This window comes from Siphateles boraxobius, unplaced genomic scaffold (assembly GCF_051911475.1).
Source record: "Siphateles boraxobius isolate OS27281-9 unplaced genomic scaffold, OSU_SipBor_1 6, whole genome shotgun sequence".
Taxonomy (NCBI): Eukaryota; Metazoa; Chordata; class Actinopteri; order Cypriniformes; family Leuciscidae; genus Siphateles; species Siphateles boraxobius.
In genome coordinates this window covers 31,260,937-31,276,509 of record NW_027509186.1, presented here as the reverse complement: position 1 = coordinate 31,276,509, position 15,573 = coordinate 31,260,937, and the positions used below count along the sequence as shown (strand labels likewise).

Genomic DNA, 15,573 nt, shown 5'->3' with positions numbered 1-15,573 from the left:
GCTACTAATGAAATACAAATTTACAAATATTGTGACAAGAGGCCTGACTGACCTCTAAAGAAAATGGAAGTGACTTATAAAGGACTCTTCAGTCCAGTTAACTGCAATGGCACCACTTTGAAGGCATTCTGTGACATGTGATATTTATAGATCCCTGCTAACAAATATTTAATGAACCTTAGCAAGCTCTATGGAAAGACTGTCTGAACAAAAAATGTCCTGTTGATTCATCAGGGATTTCTGCAGTGCACAAAATGTTTGCATTTTTAAAGGGGGCTAATCTTCAATTCATCATGTTGCGATGCAAGAAATCCTATAACTAAAATTAAACATCAGTTATATTCTGTTTGCACCACTACAATTTTACCCCCCAAAAAAGCCATAATTATAGAATAATGAGCTAATTGTAGAGCTTATTTTATGGAGACTTGTTTTTATTGACCAGGTTTGTATTACAGTATGAACTTCTGTTTTCTGCACACAAAGACCGCCACAAGACAGTTCATCAGAATATCCACTAGAGGGTGCCAGAAAGCGCTCAGTAATACATAATGAAGGCGCTTCATCAAACAGCAACAGCGGCCTCTTGAGGTCAGCTAGATATCCAAGTCAGTAGTCCTCCTGGGGCAGTTGTAGTCTAACTAGCTTTCCGGGGAGTTGGGATGGTTTTAAATCTTTCACTATGTCTGAAATGCTACTGAAAGATATGGATGAGATTAGTCTCGGGCCTGTTAAGATGGACGAGGAGAAGGAAAATGGACGGAGTTTTCTCCTGGTTGACGAAAACGAAAGCTTGCAGGTTTGTTTTTGTTAGCTTCTGCGTTAGCCATCAAGCTATTAGGTGAAAAAGCACATGCAATTTAGTGTCTTTGTTGTTTTTATACACTTTGACTGGTGTTTGTCAATTCACGAGCATGACAGGTACTAAGTATAATACGTGTAATATAAATAACACGCAGATAAACTAACCCCAAACTGTCAATATTGCTGAATCACAAGGAAGAGGTGTCTTTTGTCAACATTTAAGGATCTCACTGACATGTAATGGTACCATGGTTTATCATGTTTTCGACATGTATCATAATGACCAACCATTATAATGTTGATGTACATTGTTAATGCCATGGTATAATAATATAATAACCACACTGTTATATGTTGGCTATCCATTTAGAGGTGACAGTGCCATTTCGGATAGTTTACGGTCTTTCTAGGGACCAGCATGAAAGTAGTTAATTGCTTTCTCTGTGAGATTGTTACTGTATAGAGATTCAATATGAAACTTCATTATGTTCTTTCTTATTCTTTTGTTGTTTCAAATCCATCTGACTTTCTTTCTTCAACGGAATACAAAAGGCAGGATGATTGATTCATCATTAATGATGACAATTGTAATTTTTGGGTGAACTGTCCCTTTAAGATATTTAGATAGATAGATAGAAACAGAGACTGATAGATAGATTGGACGATAATTATACAGATAGACAGACGATATACACTCACCGGCCTCTTTATTAGGGGCACCTTGCTAACAACAGTAACAACAGGCTGGAACCCTTTTGCCTTCAGAACTGCCTTAATTCTTTGTGCCATAGATTCAACAAGGTGCTGGAAACATTCTTCAGAGATTTTGGTTCATATTGACATGATGGCATCACCCAGGTTGCTGAAGATTTGTCAGCTGCAAATCCATGACGCAAATCTCCCATTCCACCACATCCCAAAGGTGCTCTATTGGATTGAGATCTGGTGAATGTGGAGGCCATTTGAGTGTGGCAAGAAAATATCTCTCACGCTATTACACCACCAAACTAAACCTTTGCTACAAGGCAGGATGGATCCATGCTTTCATGTTGTCTATGCCAAATTCTGACCCTACTATCTGAATGTCATGACAGGAGTGGCCCCCAGTGTGTTCTTCTGTTGCTGTAGTCCGAATGCTTCAAGGTTCAACGTGTTCAGAGATTCTCTTCTGCAGATCTCGGTTGTAACAACTGGTTATCTGACTTACTGCAGCCCCAACCAGTCTGGCCATTCTCCTCTGACCTCTTGCATCAACAAGGCATTTTTGGCCACAGAACTGCCATTCACTGGATATTTGCTCTTTTTCAGACCATTCGCAGTAAACCCTAGAGATGGTTGTGAGTGAAAATCCCAGTAGATCAGCAGTTTCTGAAATACTCAGACCAGCCCGTCTGGCACCAACAACCATGCCACTTTCAAAGTCACTTAAATCACCTTTCTTCGCATTCTGATGCTCAGTTTGAACTTCAGCAGATCGTCTTGACCAGGTCTACATGCCTAAATGCATTGAGTTGCTGCCATGTGATCAGCGTATTAGATATTTAACGAGCAGTGAACCAGTGTACCTAATAAAGTGACCGGTGAGTGTAGATAGATAGGTAGTTAGTTGCTCTAATCTTGATGTCTCTCATACTCTTTCTCTCTCTCAGGTGAAGAACGAAGGCCATTTTTTGCAGAAGTTGGGCTGCAGTGCTGCTCAAGGAGTTAAAGTGATTTCCATCTTTGGCAACACGGGCGACGGCAAGTCCCACACTCTCAATCACGTGCTTTTTGATGGCGAGGAGGTATTTGCCACGTCTCCTTCTCCATCCTCTTGCACGGTGGGCGTTTGGGCGGCTTACGATCCGCTCCTGAGCTTGATCGTGCTGGATACAGAGGGCATGCTTGGTGCCGCCAGTCAGCAGAACCGGCGAATGCGTCTGCTGCTGAAGGTTCTGGCCATATCAGACGTGGTTGTTTACCGCACACGGGCTGAGAGGCTGCACAACGACATGTTTCAGTTCCTCGGCAGCGCGTCGGCCGCTTACCTGAAGCACTTTACACCTGAGCTCCGCGCTCTGTCTAACCGCTGCGGGCTGGAGGTGCCTCTCTCCAGCCTGGGACCTGCCATTATAGTTTTCCAGGAGACTTCTCGCACTCAGTTGCTAGGCCAGGGTAAGTCAGAGCTAGCAGACTTTCACGTTTACAAGACCTGTATTTATTAGTATGAATACAGCATTTTTCTGATACATGTTGTTGCCAAAGGCTGTTGTACGACTACTCGACTAGCCTGGGGCAAAGGGATTGGGTCTGCACACCCTCATGGGGCCTAAACAAAAAGTCTTTGAAAAAATCCTGAATTTTAGGCTGGTGGAGAGTCCCACTGGAGAAACACAAGTTGCCAGTCAAACTGAATTGTTTCATCGCTCCCACTTTTATTTCTCTCTGCTTAGTGATGAGAATTTCAATTTGAGATTTAGTCTATTAAGTGCTATTTGCTCATTTTTATCTATTAGCCTATTTTAATCAAAAATACATTTAAAAAAAATGCAATCCATACAGACAAAGCTTAAATGCATGATGAAAATGTTTTTATTTATCATTTTATTTGTATTGTCCATTTAACACATTCTGTTGACTGTAAGTAACGTTGAACCTACAGGTCTGCTAACTCTCAGTAGAGTGTTAGTAGAGTATTAGTAGACTGGTTAGAGTTAAAATTAGTTGACAAATAGTTGCAAAGTCATTTCTAGTCAGTAGAATGTCTGTTGGAGGAGCATCACAATAAAGTGTTATCAGATAATTTTAAAACTTTTAACAAATAACGTGTGCACATTTATTCAAAGTATGAGGAACATTTTTTTTACATATTGTTATACAGACCACATGACATTTTTAAATTTAGTCATTACATTTTAGCTAACTTCTTGAAAATGTTATAAATGTTTTTAAAGTCATATGAAATCAACACGAATACAAAGAGATAAAGATATTATATAAAATATAATTCAATATTGCATTTCCAGGTGCCTTATTGCTTCTATAAAATATTATATTGCTTATAGTGAATACAAATATTTCATTAGGCACATTTTCAAAGGAGACAGATATTCATAAAAATCCTTTTTTTTGTGTGTCATTTGTCCAAAAGAAAAGAAAAACACTGGGGCATTAGAATTGGGAAGGAAGGTGATTTAAATGACTTAATGGTTAAGCTACTAGTTATCTAACACAGACTGCAGGAAAGGAAGGGTGGCTCAGTTGTGGACTGTTACAAAGATCACAATACTGCTCAATTACAATTGTGCCCTTGGGTAAACCCCATGCTTTTAGCATGCTGTAAATCATGGTTCATGAAATATATTCTATAAATCACATAAAAAAACGCTGTAAATGGTTGGAAAAACATCTTTCATCTTTTTATTTTGAAACTATTGAGTTAGTGTCAGGCTAAAGATTTATGGGTTTGTTTTCTTATCCAGATGTCTCTGTCCTGGGGCAAGCAGACACGCTGTTGCAAAAGCGCTTCCATGACTTGGGCCAGAGCACAGACGCCTTCAGCTCCGTTCAGTATGTGGGCACCCAAACCATCACTCCGCCCACAGACTACTCACAGTTACTGCAGATAGTCAATCAGCAAGTAAAGAACACATCCCAGCGAGCACCACGCCAGCCTGCCATTGTGTTCAGTGCATTACAGGTAGTGAAATCCTCACGCATTTCTTTGTGTATGTGTGTGTAAAGTAGCCCCAAAAATAATTTAGACACTTAAAGGGATCATGTCATCATTTACTCACCCAACAGTCTTCGAAATATCTTCTTTTGTGTTCAACAGAAGAAAGAAATTCATTCAGGTTTGGAACAAATTGAGGGTGAGTATATGATGACATAATTTTTATTTTTGGGTGAACTATCCCTTTAAGCTTTGATAGTTTATATATTTTGTATCTAATGCAAATAAATTCATGCATTTAAAGGAATAGTCCACCCAAAAATGAAAATATCATCATTTGTTTATTCACACTTTTGCCATTCCAAACCTCTGTGACTTTATTTATTCCATGGAACACAAAAAGAGAAGTTTAGCAGAATGTTCACAATGCTCTTTTCCATACAGTGAAAGTGAGCTGACCAGGGACAAGTTCCATAAATGCACCATAATAGTGATCTGTTTGATTCTGTCGCTTTAAGTAAACATACACTCATGTTCAAAAGTTTGGGGTTAGTAAGAATTTTTTGAAAGAAATGTGGTAAATTGATAAAAAGTGACAGTAAAGACATTTAAGAATGTTACACACAAAAAAAAAAAAAAAAATATATATATATATATATATATATAAATAAATGCTGTTCTTTTGAACTTTCCATTCATCATGGAATCCTGAGAAAAATTATAATAAGGTTTCGACCAAAATATTAAGCAGAACAATTGTTTTTTAGCATTGATTATCAGAAATGTTTCTTGAGCATCAAATCGGCAAATTAAAATGATTTGTGAAGGATCATGTGACACTGAAGACGGGAGTAATGATGCTGAAAATTCAGTTTTGCATTACAGGAATAAATTTGAGATTTTAAATGTATTACAATGTAAAATTTTTGTTTTAAACTAATAATAGTTTACAATATTATTGTATTTTTAATCAAATAAATGCAGCTTTGGGGAGAATAAGAGACTTTTTTTGAAAGTCTTGCTGACTCCAAACTTTTGAATGGTAGTGTACTTGCAGTAAGTGTCCTAAAGTACTTTTTGGGTTCAGGGTACGCATGTACTTTATGTGTTCACCTTTGACCACTGAGCATGTTTCTGAAACTGCTCTTCACTGAACCTCGCTGCTCTGCTCTCTCAGGCCTTGAGCGACAGGTTCTGTGGCGAGATCTCCGATGACAAAATCAGCATATGCTCCTTCTTTCCTGATGAATATTTCACTTGCCCATCAGTCTGTCTCAGCTGCAAGTAAGTCCACACACTTTATGCTCCGAGGGATAGATTGAATGGATGGGTTTTTTTTATTTGCAGGTTGTTTAAAGGGATAGTTCACCCATAAATGAAAATTCTGTCCTCATTTTACTCACCCTCAAGTTGTTCCAAACCTGTATTTTTTTTTCTTCTGCTGAATACAAAATAAGATATTTTGAAGAATATGGATAACCTAACAGTTGATGGGCACCATTGATTGAAAGAAAAACATACCATGGAAGTCAATGGGGCTCATCAGCTGTTTGGTTACCCATATTCTTACAAACTAAAAACTATCTTCTACTTGAGGGGAAGTAAATGATGAAATAATTTTCATTTTTGGGTGATCTATCCTTTTAATGTGTGGCCCTTTGATGCATAGTAAATCAAGGAAATGTCTGCATTGTCACACACTGTGTGATTGGATCAACGCTGAGCCACTTTGTAATTTGATGATTCACAGTTAGAAAGAACTAGGATCTGTATTCAGCATGCAAAACTAATGTATGGAATTGATTCGCACTGAAAGCACAAAGTTGTCAATGCACTGTAATTAGAATGTAATTAGATCTTGCATCAATTGTTACTGTTTTAGTGTGTGTGTGTGTGTGTGTGTGTGTGTGTGTGTGTGTGTGTGTGTGTGTGTGTGTGTGTGTGTGTGTGTGTGTGTGTGTGTGTGTGTGTGTGTGTGTGTGTGTGTGTGCGTGCGTGTGTGTGTGTGGTGTTCAAGAGCACTTAATAGCTAGCAAATCATATCTAACCTTTCCAAAATCCCACGGCTTTAGCGTTCGGTGTAAAAACGGCATGAACCACCAGAAAGACTCGGTCCCACACGTGGCTGATGGATTATGTCAGTATGCCCACCAATACAACAATAAAGTTCTCATCTGCAAGGTAACCTTCAGGTTAAGATCGCAGTTTTTTCCATATTTTATTTTTAGTTAGTTTTGTTTCATGTTTGTTTTCATTTAAATTCCTTTTTATTGTTTTGTTTTTATTTTTCTGCGATTTTTGTTTTGTTTGTTTTTTGTTTTTTTATTTTATCATTTAATTGATTGTTATGTTTGTTTTTCGTTTTGTTGTACTATTGAAATTTTATTTAATAAAATTACTTATTTTCTCCATTTGCACTACTTTATTTTGCAAAATTTCTCATTGTATGCACCACACAGCTGTGCTGCAAACACTTTGGCAATACAAAAGTGCATGGGGGGGGGGGGGGGGGTGTTCCCATGTAAATAAATCACACTAAATTGAATTGATATTAAAATTGATTAAAGATACACTGTGTAACGTTTCGCCCTCTAGCGGTTAAAAAACAAAACTACATGCATTTTGCAGAAGAACATTGTTTTGGTTGTGCTTCGGCTGTATGTGACTGTGCAGACGAATATGGTTCTTCCTCATTACTAAAAAGAGAGAGATAATTTTCCTACCGCTCATTAAACATTCACTACTAGGCTTAAAATATATAAGTAGTTTAGATGAAAAGGATCTCAAGCTCACTAGTTGAAGACGTTACTGCAGCTTTACCAAGTAGGTAAGAGACATGGTACTTCCTAGAAAATAAATTACAGCACAACAATCATAATGAAATGAGCCTTCATAATAGATAATGCTTTACAATGAACTCTGTTATAGAGCTACATATGGCAATTGATCTGTTCAATAAAATACCTTACTCGCCTGTTCACTAATGAAAACAAAACACCATCTCTGTGCCGCTTTTACAAAATGTTAAATCCCTCAGTTCTCGTCATCTCTGAAAAGCCATGCCAATGTTGATTCTTGTTTTATTAGGAGCTCTGTCATGTTCTCTTTTTGACAGCAGACTCTCCTCTGTTCGGCGTTTGTTTAAAACGGGTGATTCTCCGGAGGTTTGAGACCTTTGTTGACCTTTCTCGCTCGTTGTAACAACTAACCTCTGCCACTCACACACCATAAAGCAGCCGGAGCAACTTTTCTCTATTTACGGATATGACAAGACACGCAATTAACCATGGAAATCACGCTAGGTCTAAAATATAAACACTTATAACAGGCTTACCATAGTGAATCAGGGTAAGACAAAAACACGTTTTGGAAGAAAGATTAATGATGTATCGACCCTTTATTTAAATGTAATTCATTTTGAAACAAAAAAGTTAAGTGCTGTATCTTTAAGACTAGTCCCTATATTTAAGGGGATTCGCCACATATTTAATTGAGGTTTCAGATGAATCTGTTTGCAAAAACTGTCTAGTATGGATTAGATTTCTCAATTAGAAACAAAAAGATGATGGGATAACCATGATAAACCATTTCTGTTACAGAGGTGCTATGAGAGCGGAAAGGAAGTGATTGTCGTACCCAAAACTGCTGCCTCTACAGATAACCAATGGCTTGGTCTGGCTAAGTATGCATGGTCAGGGTGAGTGAGATGGGTTTTTTCTACTAAAACTAACCTCCACAGCTGCTCCTCGTCCATGCTCTGATCCCTGGTCTTGTTCTACAGCTATGTTTTAGAGTGTGCCAGCTGTGGCATCATCTACCGGAGTCGGCAGTACTGGATGGGCAACCAGGACCCAGAGAGCGGTGTGGTGCGGCCAGAGGTCAAGCATGTCTGGCAGGGGGTGAGTCGATTCTCTGTGTTCCCATCCATTTGCTTACTCCATTGATGCTCGCAGTGGTTCATGTTGTTTTTATGCTTGCAGACCGATGCCTTCCAGACAGACCATCAGAATGCAGCTCAGCGGGTTTTGGATGGAATGAATTACATAATCCAGTCAGTGTCAGAATATAGCTCAGGCCCAACCAAAGCTGTCACAGCCTGGCTCACAGACCAAGTGGCTCCACCCTACTGGAAACCCAACACTGAAATCAGTGTAAGTTGATATGCCCTATAGGAATATGTGAAAAGGAATTACAGCATATGAAATAAAATATCAAACACATCAATTGTTTTTTCATGTGAAGACAATTAAACATCAAGTTGGTCTGTTCAGGAATGTCATGGTTGTAAGAGAGCGTTTGAGGAGGCGGAGAGGAAACACCACTGTCGGGCATGTGGAGAGGGTTTCTGTCAGGCCTGCTCCACTTACAGCATGGCAGTTCCCGAGAGAGGCTGGGGCGGCACCCCTGTACGAGTGTGTGATGCCTGTTACCGGCAGGGAGGACCTCAGAGCACTGGACAGGGTGAGAGCATCGTTCTCTCTTAAAAGCACACTTCCCGTCCGCCCTCATAGCACCTCTGTAACAGAAATGGTTAGATTAATCTGAAACCTTGATGAAATAAGTGGAGCATCTGGGGGACTAATCTTAAAAGTACAGCATTTAATTTTTTTGTTAAAAATTAACAAAATACTTCATTGATCTTTCTCCCAAAACGTGTTTGTCTTACCTTGATTCACTATGGTAACGCCTATTATATGTGCAGCAAGTATTTCTTACACTTAAAAGGTTTGGGGTCAGTAAGATATTTTTAAATTTTTCAGTAATATTGTGAAATATTAGTAGATAATTTACAAGAACTGTTTTCCATTTGTTTCTATTTTAAAATGTAATCTATTCCTGTGATGCAACGCTGGATTTTCATTACTCCAGTCTTCAGTGTCACATGATCCTTCAGAACTTATTCTAATATGCTGATTTGATGCTCAAGAAACGCTTATTATTATTATTATTATTATTATTATCAATGTTGAAAACAGCCTTTACTGCGTAATATATTTGTGAAAACAGTGATAATTTTTTTCAGGATTCTTAGATGAGTAGAAAGTTCAAAAGAACATCATTTAATCAAAACAAATCTTTTGTAACATTATAAATGTCTTTAATGTCACTTTTGATCAATTTAACCTGTCCTTGCTGAATAGAAGTATGGATTTCTTACCCTAAATTTTATCATTTTAATAGTGTATTCATCCAAGACTCCAGCAAAATCAGTGGCATAAAAATAGCTGTATTATTCTACACAGAATAAAACATTTAAAATATGGAATTTGTTACTCTTATTTTGTACAAAATTATGCGCGTTTGAGTTTGTATTTTCTCATCTCAACTGATTTTGTGCTTATTTGTCTAATATAGTGCAATCTGCTGAGAATATTTAGCCTTGTCAAAAGAATATTCTCCCCTGGGTTATTGAGTTCAGTTGCATTTTCCAAAACAGTTTTTAATGGCCTCAGTGTGAGATGTTGACAATACTTTCTCTACCTTACAGTGGCCAGTACGGAACCCCGGATACTAGTTGCCCGCAGGGTGACGGAAGTAGCTCAGTCCACTCTCGACTTGGTCTCCACAGCTGTGGACTACCCTCTCTGTGAGTGTTACCAGTACACATTAAGTGTCTGAATTTACACAAGAGATATTGCTTATGCATTGTTGTGTGTGTGTGTGAGGTGACAAATTACTTTTTTTTTGCACATCTTGTCCTTTAATACAGGTTTTGTAAAGGGAGTTGCGAGACCAGACTATTGGATCCCGGATCATGAGATCACCCAGTGCCACTGCTGTGCTAAACCCTTCATCCCCAGCATGTCCAAGCACCACTGCAGGGCATGCGGGCAGGGAGTGTGCGGGAACTGCTCCAGTAAGACCAGGCCTGTGCCCTCTCGTGGCTGGGACCACCCAGTGCGAGTGTGTGATGGCTGCGCTGACCGCAGGGATTCCCTGTGACCTTGCTGTGGCTCTGTAGTGCTACTTTAATACGGCCGGCGTCTCTTGGTGCTCAGAACCAGGTTGTAGGCAGTTTTTCAAGCCTTCATGGATGAGGGAAATATGAAACTCACTGCAGTTCTGCATAGACAAACACTCAGGCTCTATAAAGCATTAGCAGCAGAAATAGAGAGTGATGATGTCTGGGTTCAATTTAATCTTAAAAACAAAAGAGTAAACTAAGAAATGTTTCAAAATGAAAATAATTTGTAGAAATATCAAGGTTCATTATATGACAGTTAAGCATATTTTATCCACAAATGCTTATTACTGTAATACAAAAAACTACAGCTCTCCATACTGAAATACAGCAGCGTAAATCAACCTGGACGCACACACACTCACACTCATATATAATATAAAGAAATGCATTTTTTTGTTTTGCCTGTGGGGTGAATAAGCATCCCAGAAATTTCTTCACAATTTTTTTGTAAGATTTGCTGCAGAAATTAAAAATAAGAAAAAAAAAAATTTAATGGATTTTGATAAATTCTATAGTGCTGGCACTGAAAACAAATCGCCTTCTAAAAGTGCATTTCTGTGTTTAACATCTCATCATTTCTATCCCAAAGATAAGATAACAGACTAAACGGCGAGAGCAGTAAATATTAACATATCTAATGTTTAATAAATTATTATTTGAGATGCGTAGGAGATGTTTTATGATGAATATGATATAGCAGCCTTTTATTGGTAGAGTTTTATACTTTATTCCTGGAACAGAGCAAGAGTAGACAAGGTAAGCCTAGAATTCACATTCCAGTCGAGACAATGCAATGAACCCTGTGAGCTCATATCTCATTGTATTTTTTATCAATATAGTTCTTTACTAATTTTTTCTGAAATAACGACTGCACTTTATCTAATTTTTACTATTAAATTTCTTTAGTTGAGAGCCATATAATCTAATACATAAGATACAAACTGTACATATATAATGAAAGTGGAATTATTCAGCAGCATTTGCAGTGCCTAATGGATCTCAACAACTATCTTGCATATAAACAGTGGCATATAACAGGATGGTTTCACAATGTGGCTGTGTTTGACATTTAATGCAGACTTAAGGCCTCATTATGCTTCTGCGTCAACTCCACGGCGTAGCTACGCCGTCACTCCTACGGCGTCGTGGCCGTTTTTACACTAAACTGAACGTTGAGTGGTTTCCTAACATGTACAGCCCATAAAATGGCTTGTATAAGGCACTTTATTCATATTTGATTTGAGAGAATCCATGTGGAATTTTTTTAACTATGATGTTGTTGTTTTTTTTGTTTTACAATTCTGCTTCTACTCTGTATTTTTATCTGGAATAGAACATTGTAGTCTTCTATGAAGGGGTTTAACCAAAGCAATGGTTTTAATTGCATATAACTCCACCTGCATTTGACAATCCTGCAAACTTTGTTTTGATTGGCCGTACTGTTTTTCAGGCTTCTACTCAGAACATTAAAGGTATTAGAAAACAGCCTACCTTCTTGATTCAAAAGATAACAGACATCTATGGAAAATAATAGGCTCTAGCTCTGTAAGTGCACAAATGCGAGGTCATCTGGAGGTAGAGGTCTAGATTTCCTGCTCAAGGCCCTTAAATAGATGAAACGGACTCAAAATCTGATTTAAATCATGTAGGTTGTACTCACATTTCCTCCATTTATAATATTACTGTCTGGCAAACAGCCTGCCTCATCACATCTACAGGAAACTGTCTTGATGGGTTTACTGATTATGTCAGCACTTGTGTGAGAATCATTATGAACATCACATACAAGCCTGGTTTCACAAACAGGGTTTATTTTAAGCCAGGATTAGGCCTCAGTTCTATTAGGGCATTTAAGTTGCTTTTATAAACTTGCCTTTGAAAAAAATGTTTTACTGGTGTGCATCTCGAAGCAAAACAATGGCACTGACGTATTTTAAGATATGTCAGTGCAAGTTGCTTTCAGTTAAAACGCCTCAGACATGCATTTTAGTCCGGGACTAGCTTAAGCCTTGTCTGTGAAACCGGGAGAAAGTGTATCATGTGAAGAAGGGCTACTGAAGGGACATCAAATGTGTGAAAAGATAACTATTGGGACCATGGTATTACCAAATAACTAGCCCAATTCTCTCATGTCATTCCTTTTAGTTATTAAACATGTGTTTTTCAATTGCTGGTACTGGTAGAGAGCAGGACTGATAAAATGCCAAAATATAGTGTATATATTTTTCTTATACCCTTTTAATCTTACTTACCCCAAACCTTTGAATTGTAGTGTATCAAAATATTTAGCACCACTGTTTTCAACATTGATAATAATATTAATAATATTTTTTTTATTTAAATGTGCCATTAAAATCATTACAACATAAAATCACTTAAATTAGCGAAAGACATATATCACACATATATGTATACTATATATATATATATATATAGCCTACGGTTTTGTATATATAGCTAATTATTTATTTATATATATATATATATATATAGCTAATTATTTAATTCTTCCTACAACGAGTTAATATTTTTAATCAATTCGCATTATTCAAACTAGTAAAACTAAAGCTATGAAATAATAGAAATAATTATCGGTAAATTAAATAATTAAAATTTTAATATTAGATTTAAACAAATTAAACTAAAAATAAACTTAAACTTATTTCAGTTAGTTGCCAAGGCAACATTTCTAACATTTTAACGTTTTAGTTTAATACCAATATTAGGCCACTAAAACTTAAATAAAAATAAAGCTAAATAGAAATATTCAAAACATAATAATTAAAATGATAAAAGCACATAACACACTTACTAAAACGCAAATAAAATTGATTATTTTAATTATATAAATAATACTAAATGAATGACCATCGTTTTTGATTTTTGACTTTTTTCAACAAAGTTGCACTACCACATTGTAACCAGCAGAGGGAGGCAACAACACTCCCAACAAGAGACCCACTGAGACCCGTTCAAGATTTTAGGATTTCACTCATTCTAGGGTCTTGCACATTGTAGGCTAGGTTTTTATTATATTTGTAACGTAGTTCATATACAAACAAACAAAATATAAAAAACCTGACTCGGGTAGGGGCCTATCAAAAGTCTGCTAAATAAAAAAGTGACTGAACTTGACGACAGGCCTCACTCATTACTAAAAAAAAACCCTGCAAATTCTAGCTCTGGTTCATTTAAGGACAAAATGATCAAAAGAGCCCTGTTACCTGACTCCACTGTTTAATCCATGGGTCTTTTATAATTTATATTGTTTTTGTACAGGAAGATAAAGTTTGTGCACAAAGACAAAGATCTAACATAACTACTTCATCAAATTACTTTATGAAAGTCTTAAGTCTTGTTGCGCAAAGATGTAATGGACTATAACACATTTCACATCCCATACCATCACGACAGTTAAAAAAAAAAAATATATATATTTAAAAAAAAAAAAATATATATATATATATATATAACACCAAAATTTTAGGAAAATTCAATATAGATAGATTTTTATTTTCAGATTTAATCTTCACTGGTTTCATATTTGTAGCCCATCTGATGCTTGTTATAAATATACACCAGTGTTTCCCCTACCACTATATAAGGGGGCGCCCCGCCCTCCTAACGGCTTGCCCCGCCCCCCTTGAAGGTCAAGTAAATTGATCTGATTTTCTTTATAGCGCCAGATTACAATTTGTTATTTTATTAAACAAACTAAATAGTCCTTAAGTAATATGTTATTTATCTTATTTCCACGATGGCATGTCTTTTCTGTCTGTGTTTGCACGTTTACAATTATTCCAATGAATGCGCACACGCGCACACGCACACACAAACAAACACTCGTGCGGGCGCCGGCGGTAATGCACTCACTCTGTGTGTGTGCACGTTGCGGGAGAATAAAACGATTCTCGGGACTCCCGCAAACTAGAAATATCTATGAATAAAACATATAAAAACTAATATATTTTTATTAATCTGTTGCAAAAAAGCAACAAGAACAACTAAAACAAAATAGAAACGATTTACAGGACAGAGTTTCTTTTTATAACATGTTTGCAGCGTTGAGCGATGTAGCCAATCACAGACATATGTGTTGATTTCTTGATCGTAATGGCCAATCAGAAGCATTTAAGATAGTTTCCCATCACCGCTCAAAACTGACTTTTTGTTCAGTGCTGAATTCTGTATGCTGTCAAATCCTCTAATTATAACAAAGAAAGTGTATATATTATGAAAGATTCATTGTGCAGTCAGCTTCATTGATAATAACAGAGATGTGTGAGATCGCGATGAATGTCAGCTTTTTAGGAGTTATTAAGGGAGCGCACTTTGCGCGCAGTCATGCCAAACCATGCACGCAGTATCTGCTTGCTTTTATGTTGTTATAACACAAACAGTGGTTTGTGTGTTAATGCTTCAATAATTTATTTTTTTTAATTTATTTTTATTTTTTATTATAATTTTAAATTTTAAATAATTTATCAAATGCAGTTAATATATTCACTGCTGCCATTAAAAGAAACAAATGAGCACATGGTCCTCAAAAAAGTTTTGGGGCGGTAAGATTTAAAAAAAAAAAAATTCACCTCATGAAACCACTTTAGCACTTGATTTTTAAATATATTGGAGAAGGGGGCTATATAGTTATTTCACTTTAGGGAATTTTTCAGTGATTTTTTTATTTTTTTATTTTTTGGCCAAGTTATTTAGAAAATTCCACCATTTATATAGACTATTCAGTAATATTTTGTTTGAAATCACCATACAAAACTACTCCTAAGGAAGACACACATTTGTGTAATTGGAACTTTTAAATGACTGAAAAAAAGCACTTTCTGACAGCTAGCCCCAGTCTACGGTCGATTCTGCAGGTCTACTTGTTTCCTCTTTATGCTGTTTAATGCCATTGAGGTCCACTGCTCTATTTGAGTCTGAATCATTAGATATTTCACCATGAGCTTTATCAGTCTCTTAAAATGCATTTGCAATTAACATCATTTGCAAGGCATGGACAGCTTATAGTCCACTGCAGGACGCTGTCATGCACTTTGTGTTCATCTGGTCCTGCAGATGCACATGCTTGGACCATGAGCTCCAGCCAGTCAGAAAAATGAGCAGCACATGCCAATTCAGCAGAAAAAATTATTGT

General features: G+C 36.9%; 1 protein-coding gene across 1 annotated transcript; it reads left to right on the top strand.

Moving 5' to 3' along the window:
- The first annotated feature begins 580 nt into the window (after positions 1–580).
- LOC143716385 (zinc finger FYVE domain-containing protein 1) lies at positions 581–11,906 on the top strand. Its single transcript, XM_077208915.1, has 11 exons — positions 581–799; positions 2,454–2,958; positions 4,266–4,483; positions 5,634–5,740; positions 6,529–6,637; positions 8,056–8,153; positions 8,238–8,355; positions 8,437–8,607; positions 8,728–8,917; positions 9,945–10,043; positions 10,167–11,906. Exons 1-11 carry the CDS (start codon positions 683–685, stop codon positions 10,397–10,399), a joined length of 1,965 nt encoding a protein of 654 aa, XP_077065030.1. The 5' UTR covers positions 581–682; the 3' UTR covers positions 10,400–11,906.
- The last annotated feature ends 3,667 nt before the right edge of the window (positions 11,907–15,573 follow it).